This window comes from Lichenostomus cassidix, chromosome 2, assembly GCF_008360975.1.
Source record: "Lichenostomus cassidix isolate B80296 chromosome 2, HeHo_3.0, whole genome shotgun sequence".
NCBI lineage: Eukaryota > Metazoa > Chordata > Aves > Passeriformes > Meliphagidae > Lichenostomus > Lichenostomus cassidix.
The window spans coordinates 117,462,851-117,488,319 of record NC_139482.1 but is presented as its reverse complement, the minus strand read 5'-3'; the positions used below and the strand labels follow the sequence as shown (position 1 = coordinate 117,488,319).

Here is a 25,469-nt window from a genome sequence, read left to right as displayed (position 1 = left end):
GTCCCGGGCAGCCGGGCTCTCCCGCCGGGGTGCGGGACGGGCACGCAGCAGCCGCCGCGGGGCCGTGAGCGCCGGTGCTGCTCCCGCACAGCCACAGGCCACTGCCCATTTCTGTGCGCCCCAGAAAGAATTCTCGTTACCTGATACCGGACTTACACAGCGGGCAAGCTCTTTTTAAAACCGATGCAAAATAATTCAGATTCACCGTTTTTCCCCCCTAAGAAGCAACGGAAAAGTTTATCTGAGGTTTCCACCTGTTTGTTTTCAGTTTGTGTGCGCTGCTCTGGCGTTTTCCATCTTTTCCTTGTCTGTGTGGGCAGGTTGCCTTCATCGCCGTTTCATTCACACAGAATGTAAGACTGAAATAAATATTGTGCTGAGTTTTTTTGGTGAAAGATGCCAAACCAATCATGTCTTTGTAGTGTCGTGTAAAAACACAAATGCATCTGCACGCATTACAAATACTGCACTAGGAGTGCTTTAGAAACAACATATTTAAACTTACTTTCACAGCCCTGTTTCCAACTCTCTCAGCATACCAGGTGGCAAGTGGGTGTTTGCAAAAATTACTGTAATTATTTTAAAAATCAAACCTTTCTTGTAAAATTTTCAAAAGAAAATTGCTGTTACCCACAGGCTTTTTATTTACTTTAGTTTTTAGCAGCATTTTCTGGACGATAGGGTTTGGGCAAGGCCTGGGTTTGCAGCACCTGGAATGTGCACCCTGATTACTGCGGGGAGAAGAGGAATGCTGCCCAGTCCCAGTGGGCAACAGAAGTGATCCTGGCCGTGGATCCAGGAACCACCATGGTTTGGGTATAGATGTGCACATACCTGCAGCAGATCCTTCATTTCTGTGTAGCAGATTTTGTTGTTTGTATTTCATGGGAAGTCTGACAGTGGAGAAATTTAATTCAGAGTGAAATCTCTGATTTCCACTTTGTGCATTCTTTTCCACAGGCCCGGGATTTCATTTCACATAGATGTGAAGCTCCTAAACCAGAAAATCCTACTTCCAGGGGCACCCAAGGAGATGAGGTTTTTAGGTATGTGCATTAATATCTAATGTCACTCGAAGTCATTCCGGTTCTTAATACACCAGCACGGCAAAATCAAAACTGTATGTAAACCAGCCCTAGGCCTTTATTAAGTTTTATTTTATATTGATCATAAATAGCGCAATAAAAAAGAATAGTGAGCGAGTTTTTTTGCTTTGGTTTAGAGCTACAATGTGCACAGAGTATTTCACAAATAATTTCAGTCTAACCTGTACTGCAACTGAAGATTACATGATAAAACTCTGTGAGGCAGAGTAATAGCAAATTGGTCACAATTAATCACCCAAAATAATAACAATAAAAATGTCTTCTAAATACCATCAAATTGTAGCATTGCAAAAAGCATTATTTAGAAACCTTTCCTTGTCTTTGACAGAAATCTTTGACTTCAGCATGTGCTTGAAATGCTTTGCAAAATCAAGAGCTAATTCTTGTCAATGTAGATATTCAGTGATTTATGTGCATCAATTTTATTTAAATTTTTAGTTATGCAGTATTTTGATGAAATTAAAAGGTTTAATAACTTGTTCCTGCCCTTGTCTAGCCAGGCTTTCACAGGAACAGACACTCCTAATACGTGAAAGCTGGGATCTGGGACACCCAGGAGGGCTTCTGCACTGAGGACACCAGGATCAGGTATTATTTAATCTAAGAAGTGCTGCATTTTGAGTAATATTGATTGCATTGCATTTTTCTGTGGAACTGAATGAATTAACAAACTGTGAGTTCTGTTACAGGCAGAGATGACTGACTGGCTTTTCCAAAAGCTGGGAAAAGACCTTGTGGCCACTGTTTTCAGCTTTTCTCAAAAAAACTTTTTTTATGTTTTCAAAAGGTTCTTTTGCCCCCCAATGGCCAAAATACATCTTACGAAATTGTTTGAAAGTTTGAAAATTTATATTATAAGGGATAAGCATGGCATTTTTTGGTAATTTTAGGGGTGGGAGGACAGGAGAAGGCAGCTCCTGATCCTTAAAATTATGGACCAAGTTTTGTCCTTCAAAAACTGAGTCAGTGCTCTGTGACTCCACTTACTGTGGCATCTGAAAAGGATATTTTTCCTTCCATAATCCATGGAGGACTGATCACCTATGCGACTGTTGATAAAATGATTGCAACTAAATAGAAAATATATGTAAAGTTCCACATTCTAAATCACACAGAGACCATGTTTTAAAAATTGCGTTTAGCCTAATTTTTAGTTGCAAATGCAAACCACTGTGGCAGTGCCTCTAGGCCACGCCTGTTGGGTTTTCTCAGAAGTTGTCTCTGGGCTATGAGTGACTCAAAAAATCTGCTCTGTGTAATACTGTCCAAAAAATTAAATACTGATTGTTGCAAAGACTTTAACTTCTGTTCTGTACCCACGTGTGATGCTGAATTTGTAAGCGGCGAGTGGAAAAGTGGCTCACACAGCCGCATCCTGGCTTTTCCTAGCACAGCAGCCCCTGTGTTTCTGCCCATCCCGGTTTCCAGAAGGCGCTGGCTCCAGCTCAGCGCAGCATCTTACGGTAGAGATGCTCTTGTTGCTTGCAGGACACTCCCTGCCGGGGAAGTCACCGATGGACTGTGGACACTTGGCGGAGAGCAGCGAGATCTGCAGCCCGGGCGCAGAGCCCGACTCCCCGTTGCCCTGTGCCGGCAGCAATTCCTGCCTGCCCCTGGCGGCCGCGCCGCGGGCTGGGGCTCCTCCGGGCCGCCCTGCCGCCGCCAACGCCGCCCGGGAGCGCAGCCGCGTCCAGACCCTGCGCCATGCCTTCCTCGAGCTGCAGAAGACCCTGCCCTCCGTGCCGCCCGACACCAAGCTCTCCAAGCTGGACGTGCTCCTCCTGGCCACCACCTACATCGCACACCTCACCCGCAGCCTGCAGGATGAGGAAGAGGCGCCGGGAGAGGGCTTGGGCACCCTCCGTGGGGATGGATACCTGCATCCTGTCAAGGTAGGAGAGCTGAGGAGCAGCTACCACCTTCTGTGAGCGAGGGAGTACATTGGCCTTAGATACGTAGATGAAACCAAAGATTTCAAGTTCCTATACCTTGCCTAGAGGTAATTAATGGAAATCCTGCCTGGACTAATCATTATGCCTAAGTGTTAGAGGTCTGATGGAAATATCTTGGCGCTTTGTTCCTCCAGCTTCAGGGACTTTGCACCAAAATATCAAATCTAGTGTAGGTCCAAACCTGATGGCACTTGTTTTTTTGGAAGTGAAGGGGGAGGTCAGCACCAGAGGAGTACTTGCATCTTCTTGGTCCCTGTGTGGAAACCTTGGTGATCCCCCCAGACCCATCAGATCCTGCTGGGGGCTGTATGTGCTGAGGTGACACTGTCCCACAGCAGTGTTCCAGCCATGGCTGGGCCTGCTTTGGTTCTGCTGCTGAGGCAGCCCAGTGTGGACAGTGGCATTAATTACCAGCCCTGTGTTAATTACTTCCATGAAAGTGTTTTCCTGAAACATTTCTCTAGTTGGCATTTGCTCTTCCCTTTGTCAAAAAAATCACAGCTATGCAGAGGGGATGAGAAAGGGGAACTGCTCTTGGAAAGGACCTGGGCTGGAAGCTGTTTCCAAAGGCAGCACTCACTGACTGATGGGGCTCAGACACCACGGGGTATTTTCTTTGGCTCTGCTGGCAGGGAGTGAGTTAGAGCACTGGGATGTTTTCTTTACTTTTTTTTTTTTTAAGAGTCTGAATTCAGAATGATTTAATTAAGATTAATTTGTGAAGTAATCTCTAATTTCTATAAAGTGCCTAATTCACAGAGAGTTCCTTGTTCAAAATGTTGGTCGCTGTATTTCACAGCATGATGTGAACATAGGCTTCTGAGGCCATTTAAATGATTAGCAGACCCATAAAGAAACTAAAACCTCCATATCAATTAGAAGACGGCTATAATTTAAGTTTAAAAATACTGTGATGTATTTCAAAATAAGTTCATAATAGCTTCTGTTAGTTCCCTCAGTCACAGTGAAAGGACACAGGTCTCTTATGGTACTTTTTATCAGCTGCCAACTACTGCTGGCAGAAAAATACTCTAATAGGTATTACAGCAGTTAAATGATCCAGATGTGCACTTCCCAGGCTACTGGAATAGGGCAATACTGGATTCACTTAGGCAGTTATTTTTTTATGAATATATTTGATGGAAGTGTCACAGACAAATCCTAGCATTTGCTTCAAAAACTCCAAAATGCAGGATGTGAGACAGACTTTAACAACACTGATAGATTAAGCACAGTAAATACAAATAATGAGGAAAGTTAAATATCCAAGTACAGTCATGTGTACACTGAATGAAAAATATGGTTCATGACTTTAAACTAAGGTGGTTTACTGGTGACAAACTCCTAACATCATACTTGAAATGAAATTACTGAAGGAGATCACACAGTCTTTCCAAGTGATAATATGATGCTGCTTTACGTCTTTGAATAGAAGAGCTAAGATTTATCTGCAGTATTAAGTGTCCCTTACCCACAGGAAAGGTCTGTTCCCAAAAGAGTCTTAAAAAAACTGCATTCTTTTGGATGACATGCTGGCTGCATTTTGGCTATTTTTGCATCCGATGTGTGTGACAAGTTGTCTTTTCAAACATCCACCTCTCTAATACTGAACTGGGCACAGCAAACGAGTTCCTCCCAATGCTCCCTCCCAAGAGCCAGGCTCCCAGCTGTGGCCACCCACACCACAGGGCTGCTTGCAGTGAGTCACCTGCTGGGGTTAAGAGATTTGAGCTGTCAGAATAAATATTTAACACCAGTGTAATTGATGATTCCAAACATCAGTGAGTGGAAGGATAGATTGTCTCATCTCAAATAGCTGCAGCTGACAAGAACAAGAAGCTGTGAGTGCTGGAGACTGCCAAGGTGCAAATGCATTAAATTCCCTCTAACTCACAGCCTTGAGCAGCAGGCTCTGTGCTGCAGATTGGTGTTGTGGGGCCCAACCATCAGGGATGGGTGTGCATATGGGGCTGCAATCCCTGAAGGTGCAGGTGTATCCCTGTAGTTAGTATCCCTATTGCCTTGAGAAGGACTGCTTTGTTTTATTCTACTAAAAGAACATCTATGACACAAACTGTGCTAGGATGACCAGCCAGCACAGCCTGCTCCTGTCTGCAGGGGCACAGCAGGGTTGGGAGCTGTGCCTCATGATTAATTACCAAGGCAAATACCTAGGCTGAGGCTCCCTTGCCAAGCTCCTAACGTTTTCCAGCGAATAACAAAACAGGAACTGTTTGGCAACAGTTTCCTATTTTCTGGTACTGTGATTCCATCAATACCTAAAGCTTTGCTGAGAGCTGCAGTCAGAGTGCAAAGATCCCAGGTGTCTCAGTGCTGTGCTTGTCTCCTCTCTTGCAGAAGTGGCCCATGCGTTCCAGGCTGTACATTGGAGCTACGGGACAGTTTCTGACTCACTCGGCACAGGGAGACAGCGCAAACCATGGGGAAACATCAACATCTTCACAGATCTAACCTCCCTTTTTGCTTTTAAAAAAGTGGTTATTTATTACACCTTATATATATATATTTAAATTTAAAATAGTATCTACAGACAAACTATAATTCCTGAAACATTGTTTGTAGAGCAGAAGGAATTGATTCTTAAATGTAATTAATACCTCATTAAGTTAATGTGACACATCACTGGTTTCTGTCATTGCTGGGATCTAAATTGGGGGGAGTGGGTGACTGCAGCCAGCATCAACATCAGCAGCAGGAGCAGCGAGCTGTCAGCAGAGTAAGTATCCTAGTCCTCTCTGGGAGAAGTGCTGTGAGAAAGAGAGAAGGAGTGATGTGGTACTGGCCAAGTGCAGGGTAAAACAGGCTTGGGTGAAAAGCAAAGGGCAAGGCTAAGAATAGCAACTGTAATTCCACACAGACTTTCTCCACTGCTTAAAGCTGATGTCAGAAATCCCCCTGACTGCAGCTGTCAGGTCAGGGCTTCACTTATCGGATAATCCTACATGTTTGTAGCTATTGCTGGGAATGTGGATGCATGTTCATGGAGTAAAAACGTGCTGAGAGACCTGTCCCTCCTGCCCAGAGTGCTGTGTGTTGGGCACTGCCTGTATCCACCTACAGGACTGGGCTGCATGCTACAGGGCTCAGCCTATGTTTGTTACCCCACCACAACCACGTGTCTGCTCACCACACCATGGCTCATTTAATTTAAGGGGTTCACATGTTGGAGCAGATGAGCCCAAAGTGTTGGCTTGTTCGTAGCACACTTGTTCACTTCAACACCTTCTATATTTAGGCAAGAAAAGTTGAAACTAAATGCACAAATGTAATTTGTTGTATCTGTTCTGTAAAACACTGTACTTCTCATATGGTTTGTAATTGCTGAGGTAAATGTTCTATTAAATATTATTCAGTGAAGATTATACACTTTTGAGTTGCAGAAGTTATCAGTTTCCCATTATTCATGACAATATTCTACATTTATAGATGCTGTCTTCTTTCTGAAGGCTTCGTGGGTTAAAATTTAAAATTATGTTTAGGGAAAAAAAAATATTAGCCAGAACAACTTTAAAAAAAAAGAAAAGTATGGTAAAATCAGGAGCTCTCCACTGCCCCAGCAACATTTTGAGCTTTTAACAAGATACTATTCCTGGAAGGGACAGAATTCAAAAAAGGTGAAAAAAAAGGTTCCTCTGTGTTTTTAAAGGCTTATTCCTTTAAATGTCATTGAAGGATTCTGACTGCTCATCCAGGAAGCAGTGGTTCAGTTGGACAGCAGGAAGAATTTCTTAAGCATTAGAATGGGCTGCCCAAGGAGGTGGTGGAATCACCATTCCTGGAGATGCTCAAGAAAAGACAGGATGTGTCACTTAGTGCCATAGTATAATTGACAAGGTGCTGATCAGTCAAAGGTAATCAGCAGTCCTTTCCAACTTAGTTGATTCTGTAAGCATGAAAAATGCTTTAGTAATAAGTGTTAAAAACATGGAAAGTTATGAATGGATGGCATGGAGAATACATCTCAGACTCTTATTACTGAGCTGCAAGAGCTGTATCAGTTTCTCATTGTACACGATAATATTTACGGATGCTGTCTTCTTTCTAAAGACTTTAAATTTTCAAATGACATTTAGGAAAAAAGGAAAACAAAAGTACTAGCAAAACCAACTCATTAAAAAAACATGGTGAAATCTGGAGCTCTCCACCCCTCCTGCAGTATTTACAATGGAGTATTTACAGTGCTCTGAAGGCAGAGAATCTGAACAGCTAACACTGTAGCTTCTTACTGTAGCCACGTCCCTAAGACTTTCCCAGTATTTTATGGAATTATTAAAGGCCAGTAAGAACATGCAGAATTACAACAGCAGTTTTTCACTTGAGAAGAGCTCCCCGTATTTACGAGTTGGGATCATTCTTTTCCTTGAGACAGATTATTCTTCATCAGAATTAAGGCTTTCCTTCCAGAACCAAGACTCTACGTTAGGCAACACACTCTTTTCGACCTGGGCAAGAGCTTTTATCGTCTAGAAATTTGCACAGCAGGATAACAACAGATCCTCTGAACAACAGATCCTCCTCCAGTACGAGGAATCAGTCATTCCTCACACTGGAGCTTGTTTTAGGAAAATAGTCATACCTTGGTGTATTTGGTTCAAACCTGATGTTCAGTTCCAGTGATGCATTTGCTACGAGCAGTTCATGTCCTCGTATAGTGAAATACAAGAGTTTGGCATTTAGCACTAGGAATACGCACGTGCTCAGGGATAAAGTTGTACCGTGTCTACACATTGCCATCAAAAGGTGGCATATTTCATGGAGGAACCTAGATCTCGGCAAACCTCGGTCATTGTCATCGTCGCTTTTCCCTCGGAGGGATGGGGCAGGCGAACCTCCCGCGGCCCCAGCAAGCGCTGCCTGCGCAGGACCTGCGGCAGGGAGGGATCTGCTCTGGCAGCTGCGACTCCACCAGCGCCGGCGGCCAGGCACTGCACTCCCCTCGCTCACCCAGCGCTCCGAGCGCCGCTTCCCCGCTCCCCGTGCGCGCGCAGCCGGAAGGCGCCGTGCCCGCCCCGCCCCGCCCCGGCGCGCCGCTATTTAGCGGGATCGCGCCTCGGGAATCGCCTTTCCGAGGAGGATGGAATGGCGTGGAGCGCGCCTGCCCGCCCGGGAGCCGGGCTGCGTGTCTCGGTGGGTGCCTGGATGGGTGTGGCGGGGCCCGGCCCGCGTGTGCGGGTTCCCTTTGGGCGGCGGGTCCGGGGTGCTGTCCGGAGAGGGAATGCCGGGCGTGGGGCGTGCCCGTGCCGCTCCGTGCCTCCGCGGCTGCTCCGCCGTGCCGCGGGCGTGGGAGCGGCAGCAGCGGCCGCCGAGTCTCATGGGTGCAGCTTGAAAGAGGGGAAATCTAGGTCAGATATTGGAAGGAAATTCTTCACTGTGAGGGTGGTGCGGCCCTTGGAACAGGGAGGTTGTGAGTGCCCCAACGCTGGTGGCGTGTAGAGCCAGGCTGGATCAAGGCCTTGAGCAACCAGGTCTAGTGGGCGGTGTCCCTGCCCGTGGCAGGAAAGGGATTGCGACCAGATGTGATCTCTTAAGGCCCATTGCAGAGCCTTAACATTCCGTGATCCCACCGTGTGGATGTGCAGTGATCCCTGTGATTCCGTCGGAGCCGCCCGACCTCCGCCGTGCTCCTTGGAGCAGCTCCTGGCTCGGCACTCCAGGCACATGCTCGTCTGAATAGCAGAGTGATTTCTGGCCTTCGTAGAGGCATTAGAAATGCCCCCAGCTGGTTAATGTGAGAAATCCCGACATGGCAGGTCAGAGCAATGGCTGTAACCCCAGAATTGCAGGGATGATTTGATCTTGCTTTTCCAAACAGCCAAAGCCATCACTTGAAAGAGCAGTGATTGTCATGTGGCTCTGACTGTGCCTGTGTCTCCGCTGCTTGCTGGGGTGGCTCAGTTCAGGCTGACACTCCAGCCACAGGGGCTTTCCGGGAGAGTGGGTGCCATGGGAGACTGAGATGGACCTAATTAGTGTGTGCCACGTGGTGGTTACTTTGAGCTGTCTCTTGGCTCATCAAGTCTTAAAAGGAATGACAGACTGGACATTCAGAGACCCTTGGTTTTGCTGACAGATCGTTTTCATCCACAAATGCCTGTCGTAATTCAAAAGATAAATTGCCTTCTTTTTCCTTTGGGGAATTGGGCAAGGGCTGTGCGGTGACCCAGACCATGCCCTTTTTCAGGTTGTAGGCACTGATCCAAACGGTGGGTTCTGGCAGGGACAGGGCTCCGGGGTATCAGCAGCCTCTGGGGTAAAGCTCTCCTGCCAGGACTGCAGTGTGAGCACTGACCTCAGTTCAACTGGTGGTAGAACATCAGCGAGTTCCCCAGAGTGTAGCACATGAACTGGGGTTAAAGGTTGTACCTTGGCGGGGTGCTCCTCCCCTCAGCCTGGCTCATCATTAGGAGCACTGTACTCATCCTGCAATCAGTCACTCCTCACACTGGAGCTTGTTGTAGGAAAATGGTCATGCCTCTGCTTAACCTTGATCTTGGCTGATGCTCTCTGTAGCTTTCTCCCCAGGTGATTATAAAGCAAGCATGAGGTTGCTGTTTCTTTGACTGGCTTACTGTCCCCAAATTAGTGTTAATGCTTTCTTCTACTGGCTCAGCAGTGGAGCTCTCTGAATCAAACATCTTGTCATTGTCTTAGGTGGAAAGTGAAGCTCAAGATGAGTTTGTTACCACCTTTGAGAATCCTCAGTCTGGACTCTGCCATGCCTTGCAAGCAGAAAGATGCCACGTGAATTCTGGAGCTACAGAAGTAAGTATTTCTTACTGTACCTAAAGATGTTGAGGGAAGCCTCATAAAATCTAGATCAGGAGTCCTGAAGCTGTTTAATGGATTGCAAATTTCCTTACAGGTGGAAAAAGGACGAATATAGTTGTATGTAGGGTTAAGAAGTTGAAATTCTAACAAAAGGTATCATGGCAACTAAAATCTCCTAAGTCTTGCTCCCCATAACAAAGCAGGTGCAATCCAAGAATCCCAAAGGAGTCAGAAAGGAGAGGTTTGTATCAGAGAGTCAAATACTTTTTAACTCTGGAAACAAGACTTCTGATTTGAAGAATTAATGGATGTTGAAAGTGAGAGAATTAAGTGAAGAACAGTGTGTTCAGATTACAGTCCATGCTGGCACTTAACTCGTGTCAGTCTTGGAATATATTCCAAAGGGAAAGGTGACTGTAGTAGTGAACTTTACCTCTAGAAAGATACTTAGCATGTGGGGTTTGAATGAAAGAGAGGGACCTGTGTTTTTATGTCCAAAGAGAGGTTTTTTCCTCTTGTTCTTGGCTATACTGAATCCATTCTGAGTTTAACAGTTAAAACCAAGGTTCTGCCTCAGTTTACAGTAGTACAACTCTTGAGACAAACTTAACCCATTCCCTTGTATTTGGCACCTGGAAAGAGCAGTCTTACCCAAGGGCAGGAAACTGCTGGCATAATGATGATGACCCTTTGCCGTTTACCCAACTGAATGAATATTGTGATGAGCAGTGTTGTATATCTGATGTGCCAGCTAATCAGTAGGGTTTTTCCAGTTTGATTTGCTCCTGTAATTGCTGATTTTATTTATTGTTTTCAAGGTTCTGTGATATCAGATGAGCATCTCCACTGTCTTCCAGCCTTCTGTGTGTACACAGAGTAAGCAGGAGAGTCCATCCACTTCTAGAAGTGCAGGTGTTTAAGGAGGTGAGTTGCTTTTTTGACTGTCACAGTACTCAATACCAGCACTGAGGCTCCTGCAGGCTGTACTGCCATCCAGGGAAAGCCTGCACTGGCCATATTGGCCACTGTCCATTCCTTGTGGTATTGCTACAAGTCTTCCAGTTTTCAAGAGATTATGGGAGAAACTGGGGAGAGAGAAGGATCAAATGTTGTGCTCTTTTTGCAGAAAATTCCTTAAAATTGCATCTCAAAAATAGTGATTTATAAAGGGAATCTATTTCAGCCTACTCTTAAGAATAATTTTGCTGGCATAATGATGAGACTTTTGCCGTTTACCCATCTGAATGTTTTTTGATGTGTATCTTTGAATCTGAAATGCCAGTGAGGGTAATACCTTTGCATAAGATTGACTAAGGGTACAGGAAACTAATTTATTATTGTTACTGTTCTTAGCTTGAAAACAGAAGCCTGGAATGTGGAGTTCTTGTGCACTTGGAAATGCTTCCATTGCCCTTCCTGCTCTTCAGAAATACTGCTTGGTTCCATAGTATGGCAGAGGAGTAGCTGTTCACTGAAAATGTCTGAATAATCCTGGAATGAATTTAGGGTAGAATGTCACTCTAATAAGAGAAGTGGCCTGATAGGCACTCTTAAAACTTTGTATGAATATTTGAGTGTATAAAATAAATGGATCAAAAGGAAATAAAGCAAGGATTAAAATGTGGGAAAACTTGCATTGTCTAAATGAGTGTTTACAATGTTAGTGAGTATGAATAAAATCTTGGATTTCTGTTTTCAGTGACTGATTTTTTTGTTGAGGGTTTGGGAGCAGTAGCACTGTGATCCTGCTGGATAACATCCTGGGTAGGAGTAACACAAGCCTTAAGTATTGAGCTTGTCCAAATTTGACAGGAAGTCTGTACAACTTCACTTCTGCTTTTTTATTTAACATGTATCTCTTGGATGTAAGATTTGCTGAGGATTATGTCTAGTGCCATATCCTTACTGGGAAGATGAAATACAGGAAAGCCCATAGCTGGGGAAGCATACTGTGCTTCAAATACTTCATCTTATACCACACCATTCTTCACACTTGTTTTTACAGTAAGGTAGAGCTGAGCTCATTTAGCTGCCTGCCTACCTAATTGGTTGACTAATATTTTTTTATCTAACTGTAGCAGTCTACTATCCCCTGCAGTCTGTGTAAAATAATGTGTAAACACTGGGTTTTGCAGGTTGGGGTGTTTTGGTGGGTTCCTTTTGTGGTTTGTTTTGTGGGCTTCTTTGTTTTGTTGGGGTTTGGGTTTTGGTTGCAGGAGCATCTGGCATCCTTATCTCATGTTGCTATAATGTAAAAAGACACACAACATGAAGCAGTACTATAATACTTTTATACATTGCAAAATCTATACAGCATGAGTAATTAAAGACTGTTGACTTAAACTAGGAAGAGTTTTAATGTACTTAAAACTACTTAACCCTCAGAGTGATACATTTAAAAAGAAGCAACAAGAAAAACTGCAGAATTCAGGTACTTCAAATGAAATATTAGATTCTGAACTGGTGGTTTAATTTTTAGTTGTAGTCTTATTAAAAATCCTGAATCCTAACTTGCTCCTAACTTAACTGTCAATGAAGAGTGATAGCCAGGAAGAGAAGTTCTGGTTAGGACTGTATTCTGAAGCCATGGCCTTTCAGGATGAAGATCCTTCCTGCCTTCAAAGAACACTCTCAGAAAACTTGTGATTCAAGTCCTGTTATTCCCTGGTAAAACAGCTCTGAACTGTCTTCTACAACTACTAAGATTTTAGTAATTTTGTATTTCTAACTAATCTCTCAAAAAGCTGAAGCTTCAGGCTTTACTTAAGAGTGGAGTGTTTACTCTTCATTAGTGTTAATGTGAATTCCTGGGCTATAGGCAGCAATAAACTTCAGCAGTTGATGATGACACTGCATGAGGTAAATATCTCTCTGTTGCAGGGAGTTTTCATCACTGAGGTCAAATGGAAATACAGGATTTGGTGCTACACATAATGCAGATGTTCCTAAGCAAAGAAAAAAATTAGACTGAAAGACTTGATATTTACTGGGACTTTGGGGGGAAAAAAGTCTGTGATGCAAATTACTTAATAATGTAATCCTAGATCATAATTCTTACCTTGCTTCCAAATCTGTGTGTGAACAAATATGACTGATGCTTGATAAACAAAAGAACCTCCAACCCTTGTTTTTGGTTTCCCCAGGGAGGGAAATTTGTCCTTTGTTTACCCTGAGCCAAAGTTAGAGGAGCAATGCCTTAAATAAGGCAGCGTGAAGGACAGATTTGGTGCTGGCCTGTGGCCTCATTACATACAGCATTGAGACTTGACAGAGAAGTCAAACTGACAGACCAGACCAGTCTTCAACAGTGGAAGTTCTGGATTTTGGTTTGAAATTAACTCTTATTGCAATCAGTGGATATAAGTTTTTTTCAGACTGACAAAATATGAAAGTGATGCGCCCAAGACTAAGGACTGAGTTGCATTATTTACCATGTTTTAGGGTCAGCGATGACTCAAATAACAAAACTGCAATCACTGCATCTTCCTCAAGTACTGTCTGTCTTAAACTGAGCTTGGCGTGAGCCTTAGACAGGGAAATCCTAAGAGATCAATATAAGCATGTGAGAAATAAATATTGCAGGCATGAATGCAATGTGTATTGCCCTGTTCCAAGCACTTCTGTGAATTAAAAGTTAACATAGGTGGTTTTTTTCATACTTTAGCTGTGAAGTTACACTTACCAATGACAAAATACCTATGCATTAATTTTTTGTGCTAAAAAATGGAACTTGGCATATTACCCATTAATAAAGGTTTTGCTCCCATAATAAAGCTGTGCATAGTAAAATCCCACTTTGTTTTTTAGATAGCTTAATAATGATACATGTTTTGTAAATAGCTAGGGGTTTTGGGGTTTTTTTGTGCCTGGCAAAATTGTATGAACTTGGGTTTCTTTTAGCAGTGTCAGTATATAAAATAACTGACATTCATAAATGGCAAATAAGAGTATTTATGCTTGAACTTTTGAAAACATGAGTCTTACCTAGATTAATATTAAACAAACTCCTGAGCACATTAGCACAATTTGTCTTTTAAACTGAAAAGTAGGACGTACAGAATTTTTAGTGCAGATGCTGATAATGTTGATCCATGAATGGAATCTCTTCTCACCCTGCGACTTGCAAGATAGTAGCTCTGGATGAGGTTTTCTGCTTTTGAACTGAGTTCAACATGCAGATTCCTAGCAAACAAAACAAACTAGAGAGAGGGCATACATTTTAAATATTTAGTTAGAAAATAAAGAACTCACATTTTTTCACACCTTTTAACATACCAGTGACATACAGCTGGACAATATATCCTACCAACAGTTTTAATAGGAAAGACAGTTGTCACCATTTGGCTATGCTGAATAAGGAAAATATTAAGGATAATAATAAGGACAGCTCTTGAATAGTAAACGGAATGATAGAATGGTTTGTGTTGGAAGGCACCTTAAAGATTATCCAGTTCTGACTCTTCTGCTATGGGCAGGGACACCTTCCTCTGGGGACAGCCCCCCCATCCAGCCTGGCCTTGAACACTTCCAGGGAATCATATGTTAGTTATACTACAGATACTGACAATTTATTTAGAATGGAATATTAACTTCTGCTAGTTTTTGTCAAAAATAGTTACTGGAGATCTGTTTTCATATGAATGTTAACCTAGTATGTTTTCCAGAAACATGATCAAACTGAATTTATTATGCTGACCCATTTCAAGAACTGAAGCTGGTTTTATTGATGATCCTGTTAGCGCTAGTGGTTGGGGAAAGGGCAGAAAGTATTAAAAACAAGAAGACTGTGCAGAGAGAACTTTCTGATACCAAAACCAGTATGATATTCACAAAAACAATGCATTTCTAAATTATTGTATATAATCTGTTACCTCCTCATAATCCTGTGTTCTGAATTGCTGTGAGACTTTGTAGAGCATAGCTTCAGGATTAATGGCTTTTTTCAAGACATGACGTACAAGAGGAGAAGACGGGTGACAGGAGGGAAACTCATTGTAGATCAAGAGCCCAAAACCATCTACAAGGTTAACTGGAATTAAACTTGTGTCCTAAAGAGAAGACCCATAGAAAGAAGACCCATACTTTATTTTGGCCTTTTGACTTGTAGGAGCATCACAGTGTTTTCCATCTGAAATATCCCGTATCCACTTATCCTGCAAGATCTAATGAATTACCTGTAATACTTAGTATTTGTTTCATTGACACCTGCTTTTGGGAAAGCTGTCTCATTTTATAAGATACTTGATTTAAAGTTACTTAAGTTGTGACTTTCTGGGAAATACAAGTTTTATTGTTTCCATTATTTTATAGGTAGAAATAACCATAAACACAAATGACAGCTATAGTACAGTTCCTCTCATAACAAGGTATGTGCTTTACCATCTGTCCAATTAGAAAGTTCTCTTTTTGTGTATGTTTCTTTGAGGAAGAATCCACATCTACAAAGGACCAAAAGTTGGTCTGAACTGAAATAGTAACTTGCTGGTCAGCCTCTTCTCCGTACTTCTTCCCAGGAATAAATACTGTTGTTGTTCTGCTCTCTAGCACTAGGATAAGACAAAATTCATGAGTTACATGATTGATTTAGCTTATCTATAAATTCTAGTCCCACACACATCTGAAATCAGTAATGATTATGATTTTGCTGAATTGTTATGATTAACGGATGCCTGTAGTAGAGCAGATTTAAGTTTACAGGACCTTGGCTTTTTTTGTCCTTATGTCTTACACAGACTCATTAAAAACAGCTTACAAGTTTTTGCAGCATTTGAATACCATAAACTGGGGAACAAAACTAGCCACGAGTTTGCGTATTTGTTTAGTTCTGTCCCCTCATTTGTTAGGAGGTAGGAAATTACCAGACTGTAGAAGTTCAAGTTTATCCTTTTTATATGAACATAAGTCTCCTATGTAACAGATGCCACCCTTGGCCAGCACAGCACTGCAGGCTTGAATACTGGCACTTCCAGTTCCGTGTTTATCTTTGGACACAGAAGGAAAAATTTCACTAGAAGGTGGGTGTCGTATGCCACGAGGCAGAAGACATAAACTGTAATTCAGAAGCCTGGAGGATTAAATAATTCTGTCAGTCATAAATTGTTAAATTATTCACTTCTAAAAAAAACTTAAAACAGTAAGTATTGACTCACTTAGAAACAACAACAAAAACCCCTAACATGAAACTAATGTTTAACTTTGAATACAGAAGTAGAGGTTCAAGCCTACTGTCCAACAGCTGTCATCACGATTGTATTTCTTATGGATTAAACATTAGGCAAATCATGGTTTGCAGAAGTAATTTCTAGGAAATCAAAGATGTCTCGTAATTGAACCCCACATTGTTAACTCCTCTTTCTATCCTAGAGAAGCTTTTCCAGTGATTTAAAAGTTTAGAGGATTAATAATTCTGGCCATCTGGGAAAAATGAAAGGGCTGGAACTTGTAAACTCTGCCTTCCTGAGTTACACACCCCCCTCCAATTCTTTTGGAGAAAGGAGGTATAGAATGTCTTTTTCATCCCTTGTACTATGTTCCTTGGCACAGAGAGGTTGCAAATTGTCTGTCTGGTTCCACAATCAAAGGCTCTTAATGATTTTAAGATGTCAGAACATGGTTTGTCCTACTGTTACGACCTGGGAGAAAATTACTAAGTAAAATTAGTAAGAATTACTAAATAGGGTATTGCACCAATGGAAATGTGTAGGAAATGCCTACTTTGACAGGCTGCTGTCAGTAAAATACTGTGTGCACATTCAAGACAGTACAAATTACAATATTGATCATGATTTACAGTGCACAACTATTTTAATACCAACCAGATGTTTTGATTCTTAAAACACTGAACTGTTTCTCTTCAGAAATCTTAACCTGGGAAAAAAGAAATCTGGCAGATCACATTTTTTATAATTTGAACTAATTTCTACAGCTAAATTTTGAAGTAGTCAAAGTTTTGAGGGATTTTTTTCACAACAAAAAATATTAGTGAATTTGTTGAAGAACTCCCAAATGAAAATAAAATTCATGCCAGTTTCAGAGATCTTTTTTAAGTTAGGGAAGGAGAAAGTAATTTTGTTTAAGTTAATGTAACTGTAAAGCTGAGCATATTGTACTTTTCTGCAGAGTATGTAAAATTGTATTAACAGTTCATAGTTGCATTAATAAATAAATACATAAAATGCATAGAGAAAAATGTTTAAAGGCAACAACAACCAGATTTATAATCTATGTGTAAAGATGTATATACCTTATCAGTATGGTTTTTATGATATACACTGCTTACTTATTGAAAATGCTGGTAACTGGGAATCAGTGATGAAAAGGCTTAAATTGATGCAAGGTTTGAAAAGTTGAGCCTCTTTTTTTTGTCATTACCAGCTTCTGAGACAGTATTCAGTTTTGATTTTAGAAGAATCTTTTGTCTGAGCTCAGCAAAACAGTGCTAGTGTTAAATTCTTACTGTAATTTTACGACAGTTTTAGGAGGTTTTATAATTAAGGAAGTTTGATTTAGATTTATCATATGAAAGAAACAATATGTACCAGGGATAAAAACTGAGTATTTAACTAAGTTGGAGCCTTGTATATTCTTTTAAAACAAACTCTCTAGCTTTTCACGTAAGAAAGACCAATCCTATTATCTTTAAAAAACCTAAATTTTAAATTGTAATTTATGTGAAAAAATAAAGGATCTCTTTACCTGTCAATTACTAGTGTGTCGCTCGTCATAATCAAGAGATCCAGATAATCTGCATTTTCTTTTTCACATGTCTGTACTAGACTCAGCAATATTGCAAGTTTAAGAGTATTGTAAGTGCCTGGTGGAACAACTTGAGAAGCAAAGATGTTGGCCAGGACAGCAGTAAACCGCCAGCAAGAGCTTGAAGTCAGTGAGAGAAGGTACTTAAAATTGTCACTGACAAAAGAAGGACCTAATGGAGACAAAGTACAGATGAACAAACACATTAAACACACCTATGCAGGTATGTTAGAACAAATCACTATTGTAGTCGTGATGCAAAACTTACTAAGAACAATTACATCTCTGTATTGAGGACAAATTCAAAATGTAAGCGTCTGTGACACTGTTAATTTCGCTGCTAAAAAGGTAGCAGATATGATCTGCTAGAAGTGATGGAATAAACAATGAAAAACAAATTGAGACATCAGCTTCATTTCATATGATTTCAAAGTACTTTCCAATGGATAGGAGAAGATGAAAAGAGAAGTTTAAGAACTACAGTAAATAATTAGGGAGTTTCCCAATGCATGGAAAGTGGGCAAAAGCAGATATTCTCAAGTAACAGCAAGTACACATTTCAGACTGTAAGAGGAAAGTCCTGAGTGGTTTTGTAATCTGGACCTCTAGATGATAAAAAACTGTATCAATTCTCAAGATTTTTTTTCTAGGAGGTCTTCCAACTTTTTTTTAAAGTCAGTTTTTAATGGAACTTTCTTACCATTTGGTTTATAGAGCTGTACACTATTGACTTCTATACATGCAGTAGCTTGTGGGCCATTTTGTACACAAGCTGGAATTCCTATAATCCTGTAGCGGTTTCCTATTGTCATTTTATTGGCCAGTTCATCTGGAAATAATAAAAAAGTAAGTGTGTGGGGGGGAAAAGCTACAGATATGTTAGGGCATAAAAACAGTTTTAAAGACATGGTCAGCAAACTTCTACACATTCTGAACATTTGACTTTATGATTTAGCATTGGCAGAAAACAAAAAGCTGGCTGCCAGATCAATAATGGACTAGAATATAACGAAGTATACAATTTTCATTAATTAGTGCAAACAGTGAGGAAGGCACACTAGGTTAGGGAAAATAGATTAATGATAATGGACAATGCATTTAGGTCTGCATTGAAAAGAAAATCAGTTTTTTGCAAGTGTGTTTTGTACTCTGAAAATTGTGGCACCACCATTATCAGTCACTGTCCTATAAAATGTCAGAGAAAAAAATCCAATGCAATAAAGAGGAGATACAAACCATACAGATTTCAAAAAGACACACAAATAGCTTTGTGAACCTTTGTACTTCTGTGCGCCTTAGAAAACAAAATCTGATTTGTGTTTTGAAACTGAGAATTCAGTCCAACCAGATCTCAGTCTCAGCGTGAGAAATGCTATAATCACACTGATCACTGGGCCAGTGGAAATTTAATGCATGCAACTCACAGTGTCTTGATGATAAATTGTTCTATAAAAAATATAGTATAAATTTAGTACTACCAGTGTCTTTCTATTTCGTTTTCAAGAAATGAACCATGTAATTCCATATGGAATGGCAGAGGGCTTTTTGTTGCTTGTCTCTTTGTTTGGGTTTTTTTTTTTAAGAATTAATGGAAGTATGTTGCTGATTTTAGTTGGATATTAACTTTAGAAATAATTTAATGTTGGTTTCCCAGTGGAAGTAGAAGCCAAAAATCCTGATGGAATGTGGAAAACAGCTAGATTGAGGAAGGATGTTAAAAATGCATGAAGTTAGTACAGAACAGTATGACCAAAGGAAGTAGAAAGGAGGAAAAAACAAGCAACAGTTAGAATAAGACACTGTTGAGCTGGCCAGGGGATTTTAATTAAATGGAGGTGTAAAAGTGACACAAGAATTTTGCTGTGTACACTCTGCAATCACCTATGCACACTGCTTTGCCACCTAGCTACTTTTTAAAAAAATTAAGGGGGGAAGTACAGAAAGAACTGCAATACAGATTATGGCTTTCACCATTTTAGCAAAAAAAAAATTGAGCTGCAGTTGCAAGGGATTATTGTGGATCAATTCTAAAACATATTTGACAAAACTCTGAAGTTCAGCTTACCTCTCAAGAACACCGTAAATGCCTGAATCCTAAAATGTGATTTATCATTGGAATATCCTTTCAAAGCATTCAGAATTTTAGCATCAATCATTTCAACTATTTGCTTATCTTTCAAAACAAAAGCAAAGAAAAAGGTTAGTTCTTTTGAAAACATATTTTTTATAATGACTGGTGTATTTTAAGTAGGCTTTTTCCACTTAAATATTTTGTTTACTTATTGTGTAACAGAAGTAGGAAGGTAGCAGATCTAAAGTAAGATTACACAGATCCTACCACCAAGTACTCTAAATTTCATGTCTTCCTGCAGTGGTGAAGAACACAAGCTACACACAAAATCAGTCCTCACTGTAGCAGACTCTGTAGCTCCAGGACAATGCACTCTGATGCACCTAAACCCTAAAAAACAAAAGTAATAATTTACCAGCCATTTAAAAGGAGGGCATAGCTTTAGTTTTAAATCTTCCCCATGAAGAACAGAAATCAATTAAAATACTGGACAGTGAAATCCCAAATTTATTATGTGTTTCTTCAGATGAGACTCCCTTACATACTCCACTAAAATGATCCATATAATTTATTGTGGGTTGGCCACGAGATGGCAGAGTTTCCTACTGCACATTCCCAAGCTGAACAGCTTTCTCGAGAAGTGAGCCACTGCGGCTTCTGGCTTCTGTCCATGACATGGGACATGGATAGTCAATATTAGAGGTACGTGTCCTCGTAAAAATGTCTGTATGACTTAATCTGCAGTCTCCAAACTTTGGAATTTAGTGTCTCTTTTATAACTGTATTGTCTTCTCTTACAGAAGCAGCAAAAAAACAGCCTTAAAAGTACTTAGGGCCTCTCCCTGCAATGGTACAAGCAGTTTGGTGCTATTACTCAAAGTAGTAGTTTCACAGAAGTCTACTCATTAAAGCAAATTTGTTTTATGCTAGAAGCTTTTGCCAGCCACTTCAATATGCACAAAAGCATATTGCTGTGTGGTGTTTTAATAGAAACAGTTTTCAAGGAAAAAGGTATTTTACCAGTTTAGTTTTTTTTTTTTTTTACTTTTGAGTTATTTTATTGTTATTTAAGATATTTAAATAGTAAGTTATTTAAGATATTAAATACAGTCAAGTTATACTTGTGACCTATGTTTTCTCCTATAAATGATCTTCAGCATTAGGAAAAGGGATTGCTGGCATAGCTATGCTTCCAAAACAATTAAAAATGCTAAGAAAGTCCACTTCTTTCAATTAATAAAACTCCTGCTGTGCTCATTACAAAAATGTATGCATAATAAAACTATGTAGGAAAATACCTTTCTTATACTAGGTTTTTAATATCTTATTACCAAATTTATTTAAAAGCTTTTGAAATAGTACTGATTAATAGATATATTTTTTACTACCTTCAGAGAATGGACAGGTTTCCTCAGTACAAAGAAATCTTGCTCCTTGTGTGTATTTTGTTACAGTTCCCATTGCAATCACTATCCCTTCAGACATATAAAATCTTTGAGATGTGTAATTAAAGGGATATGCAGAAAGACTCAGAACATAACTTGGTAAAGGTGGCAAATGTGTTGGTTTCAGCAATATACTGATCTAGCAAGAAACACAATTGCATTAATATAATAAAATATATTTTTATTTAAAACTGCTGTACTTTTCTTGGACAATGTGATACATAACTGTTAAAAATTTTGAAAACACATGTAGAGTAACTAGGTTACATATTAATTAATCTCACAATTGCAGTTTGGTTGGGTGAGACTTCCAGCTATTTTTAATCGCAAGTAATACTGCAATCAAGGGAAAACGAAAACTTAATACAAAAATATTTGTTAATACTTCACTATACTTAGAAGATTCAAGATCTAAATGGAGAAAACCAATGCAGACTTACCTGGGCTTCTGTCTGCAATTGTTCAATTAATGATAATGTCTTAATAGCTATAAAGCATACCTGTGATGGAAAAATAACTTCATTTTAGAACGGAAAATCTTGTTAAAATACAGATGATGCACTTTTTTCTACTCATCTATAATTACACACTTACTGACTGAAAAATCTGTGTAGCTTGTAGGGGATTATGAAGAATATAGTTTCCAAGAGTTGCATCCAACTCAGCAATGTCAGAAGGATTAATTGAAATAATGAAACGATAAACTGCGTAACTTTGTTTTGAGTCTGTAGGAGCAAAAAGTATCTTAAAATAACAAATATTTGAATAACATTATGTATCAATTTAACAGCTTATGTATTGAGTAATACCATTATATTTTTTGCAATCATGTACAAATTTCTGAAGGCCACCACTTCTGTCAAGGTAGACAAGAACAACTTCCCTCATTTTCTGTATTTCAGGATCCATCTTCCAAGATCTTTGCACTCTTTATCCAACTGTGGGAATAAACTGTGAAGAAATGATGCTAACACTGGCCATGCTGTAATAGTAACAATAAAGTTACGTATTGAAAAAGCCACACAAAATTAAAACAGTCTCTTTTTCAAACTAGGCAATCCTTGAAGGATTTTTAAAATTCAATTCAAAGTTCTTTCCAATGACTGAAGCATACCCTATTTCTGGAGTAAATTTCTGAAGAATGCTCTAGTGTTTTCATTTTGTCAGTGAATTATTTCAGTCTCCTAATTCCCTAACCCATGAAATTAAAGTTTCCATTTAATTTAACCTCTCCTGTAGATTTTATAACCACCGTATCAAAAGTAAGACTTAAAATTTTATCTCCCTTATTTGAGAAGTCTGTCATAGCTGTTAAAAGTGTGAAAGTGGGCAACATCTCCTTTCTTAAAATCTGACTTTCCTACTCTGTTGTGACCTCCTGTAGCACCCACTTCAGGTGCTGATCTTGCACTTATTTCCATCCATGTACACAGAAGGTCAGTCCTGGTTCCCACTGACAAAGCTTTTATAACTACAATTATGGTTTGGAGGCTGACCGTGCTCTTCAGTGTTGTTTTCATGTGTATTACCCACATCTCTAGGTACTTTATATTTTTCAAAAGAGTAGAGTCTTGTACCATGAAGCACTACTTTGCAGAATTTGGAAAGAGAATTACTAAGGCCAAAATATGGTATTTGTATATATGCATCTGTTTTCATGGCTTACAGATTTTCTTCTGCAAAATGTCCTTACTCCTCTCTGTTGATGACCAATATCTAACAACACTGGAATCTTCAAAACTATGACTTAGCTACTGGGTAAAGGATAGGATATGGAATTACTAGCTGATGAAGAGTCAAAGCTCACAGCATCTGAAAGATCCCCGGTAGGAATTCACAGAACTGACTTTGGGAGGAGAAACAGATCAACATCCAAGAGAGGAGTGACTGGATTGCAGAGCAACTCCAGTGTGGCAGCAGCGTAAACCTTGTGGCCTGTACACTGTGCTCTGTAAACTGTGGACTTCGGTGTGTTTAATACCTTAAGTAACAAATTATAGGCACAAGCTGAAAGAGAATTTATATAGGGACTTTTTCCCCCCCAGTGGGTTTGGGATTACTCCTGCACAATTACTACTCCATCCCTTGAAATCTTCAGCGAGAGGGGCTTAAAGAAAGGTGCACAGACAGATCCACTGTATCTCCCTGGATCCTGTGTTGTCCGGGCTGGACAGACAGGACACCACAAAAGATGAGGAAGGACTGAGCGATGGCCCAGCTCATTGTGCACTGAGCAGCCATCACCCAAGCTTCATAAAACAAAGCCTGACCAGGGTGATGGTGTTCACCAGTGTCCCCACAGCCAGCTAAAGCCACTCCTGGGGGGATTCGGCACGGACACCCAGCATCTCCTGCCTGGCTTCAGGCTCCTGCCATCAGCACCCCTTCTTCACAGACGTCTCCACCCAAGTTATTCACCAGGCTTCCTACGCCGGGGAGGGAGCAATGGGCACCGAAGGGGCCGCGCCGCCGCTCCCCGTGCCCGCGGGGGAGCGGAACGGGGCTGTATGCGAGGCGGCAGTGAGGGCTCGGCAGCCGCGGGCCGAGCCTCCCTCAGCCCTCAGCCGGGGCTCCCTCAGCCTCTCCCCTCAGCCCTCAGCCGGGGCTCCCTCAGCCTCTCCCCTCAGCCCTCAGCCGGGGCTCCCTCAGCCCTCAGCCGGGGCTCCCTCAGCCCTCAGCCGGGGCTCCCTCAGCCTCTCCCCTCAGCCCTCAGCCGGCGGCGCAGGGCGAACGGCGCCTCGACCCGCAGCCTCGGCCCGCCGGGCAGCGCCCCGGGGCAGTGCAAGCCCTCAGGGAAGGCAATTCCCAGCCCACCTCACACTCACAGCTGCCCCAGCCCCGCGGCCACCGCCGGCACTGGCGACTCGGTCCCACACAGCTACTGCCTTCACCCTCCGGCAGGGCACTGGGACATGGCTCTGACAGTGTACAATGTGCTTATAAACCCATTTTCTCTCATGAACACATATTGCATATTTAATTGCTTGCCTTTAGCATGCCAGCCACTCCCAAACTTACCTCCCCGGGGGAGAGCACCTCTGAACTCTATTTGTGTCGCATTTCAGTTCCCATTTTTACAACCATCGTGCATTTCCGTCAGTCCATCTTTCGTGTGGTGTCTCTCGTTCCCTTCCCAGCCGAGGGACTGGCGACCACAAGCAGCACTGTTCCCCAGCCCCCATAGCGCCGGAGAAAGGTCTGCTCCTCACAGGGGCCTTGGGTTCCCTCTCTGGGAAGAACAATACCCTTTTGCTACAGACAGGCAAAACAAAACCCCATGCACCAGTCACAGAAAGGCAAATTCTGCCTCCCTTTCTTACCAGCCAAAACAAGAAGGGCGCAGCACAGGTGGTTCCGGTGCAGGTCCACTCTCCTCTCAAGGCTTTAGCAAGTGTTTCAGATGTCATTTTTCAGCTCAGCCCTGGGTGAAGAGACTACGACACTCCAAACTTGCACATCTTACTCTGGAAACCATTCTCATGGGATGCACAGAGATGTGGAGCAAGGGCACTAGGGGCAGAAATACTGTGTGGCTTTCTTGCCTGATGTTGTAGAATCTGTTAACCTTTAACTCAAAGAACTTAAATACTGCAAGTGATGTGTTGAACACATTAACACTTTCCCAAAAAGGCAGTCTGCTGAAGGAAAAAGCTTAATGAACAATTACTAAGCTGCTCTCCCAGAAATAACTGCTACTGCCCTGTTTTTTCGAAGGAAAGAACTGCTGAATTCTGACCAAAAAGAAAAAACAAACGCTTCATCCAGTCAGGCAGCTAAATATGAACATCTTGGAATAGAAGACAAAAATTAAAAAGGGTGCTGGCTCCTACAGCAATGATTTCTAAAGTATTTCCTCTCCTTCCCATCTCTCTACAGCACTGTACCTCCTTGCCATGAAGAGAAAATAGTTACAGTAGCCACATAATTTCACAATAATTTCAGGAGCATACAGACTAAAAATTCAGTATCTGAATGGATACTTCCTTTCATACCATCAATTTCTGTTTTCCAGTCCATCAGAAAGCCATGTTAAAAAAAAAAAAAACAAAGTACAAAACAAAACCAAAACAAACCCAAACAAAAACCACCAGGGTTGTTGCTTCCAAATTATTTTAATGCCAAGAAAACAATTCACATAGTTCTTGGTTGTGCTTAACAGCCACATAGCTATTTTCAATCCTTGCAGAAGAGAACTATGGAAAATGAGTGCCAAGCCACCATTCTGCTCCCACAAATGATACAGTTCCTTCCCTCCTTCTTTGCCAATAAAAATTCTTACTTCTTTTACCAATCACTCCTTCCAAAACTACACGTAGCAACTGCTGAGCATCACTTAACCATTATGTGGGAG

General features: G+C 41.2%; 2 protein-coding genes, 1 long non-coding RNA gene and 1 other non-coding gene across 5 annotated transcripts; 3 read left to right on the top strand and 1 right to left on the bottom strand.

Moving 5' to 3' along the window:
• The first annotated feature begins 1,602 nt into the window (after positions 1-1,602).
• On the top strand, positions 1,603-6,461 carry TCF24 (transcription factor 24). The gene is made up of 3 exons (XM_085052967.1): positions 1,603-1,694; positions 2,595-2,998; positions 5,417-6,461. The coding sequence occupies exons 2-3, from the start codon at positions 2,621-2,623 to the stop codon at positions 5,528-5,530; spliced, it is 492 nt and encodes a 163-aa protein (XP_084909093.1). The 5' UTR covers positions 1,603-1,694; positions 2,595-2,620; the 3' UTR covers positions 5,531-6,461.
• Positions 6,462-8,080: 1,619 nt separating this feature from the next.
• LOC146442093 (uncharacterized) lies at positions 8,081-11,545 on the top strand. Its single transcript, XR_014850138.1, has 4 exons — positions 8,081-8,206; positions 9,731-9,841; positions 10,666-10,771; positions 11,201-11,545. It is a non-coding gene; the product is annotated as an uncharacterized LOC146442093 (long non-coding RNA).
• Positions 11,052-11,130, top strand: LOC146442094 (small nucleolar RNA SNORD87). The gene has a single exon (XR_014850493.1). It is a non-coding gene; the product is annotated as a small nucleolar RNA SNORD87 (small nucleolar RNA).
• Positions 11,546-12,116: 571 nt separating the features above from the next.
• On the bottom strand, positions 12,117-23,763 carry MCMDC2 (minichromosome maintenance domain containing 2). 2 transcript variants are annotated; one of them, XM_085052961.1, is made up of 15 exons: positions 23,516-23,763; positions 21,928-22,069; positions 21,713-21,843; positions 21,559-21,618; positions 21,062-21,257; positions 19,941-20,063; positions 19,668-19,775; positions 18,303-18,431; positions 17,543-17,774; positions 15,706-15,911; positions 15,227-15,393; positions 14,719-14,895; positions 13,904-14,046; positions 13,279-13,388; positions 12,117-12,792 (listed from the first exon to the last, which is right to left on the bottom strand). In XM_085052961.1, the coding sequence occupies exons 2-15, from the start codon at positions 22,025-22,027 to the stop codon at positions 12,626-12,628; spliced, it is 2,049 nt and encodes a 682-aa protein (XP_084909087.1). In that variant the 5' UTR covers positions 22,028-22,069; positions 23,516-23,763; the 3' UTR covers positions 12,117-12,625. The 2 variants fall into 2 exon arrangements, with proteins under 2 accessions (XP_084909087.1, XP_084909088.1); XM_085052962.1 differs by lacking the exon at positions 12,117-12,792 and having other exon boundaries at positions 13,287-13,388; positions 13,832-14,046; positions 21,928-23,763.
• Positions 23,764-25,469: the final 1,706 nt, after the last annotated feature.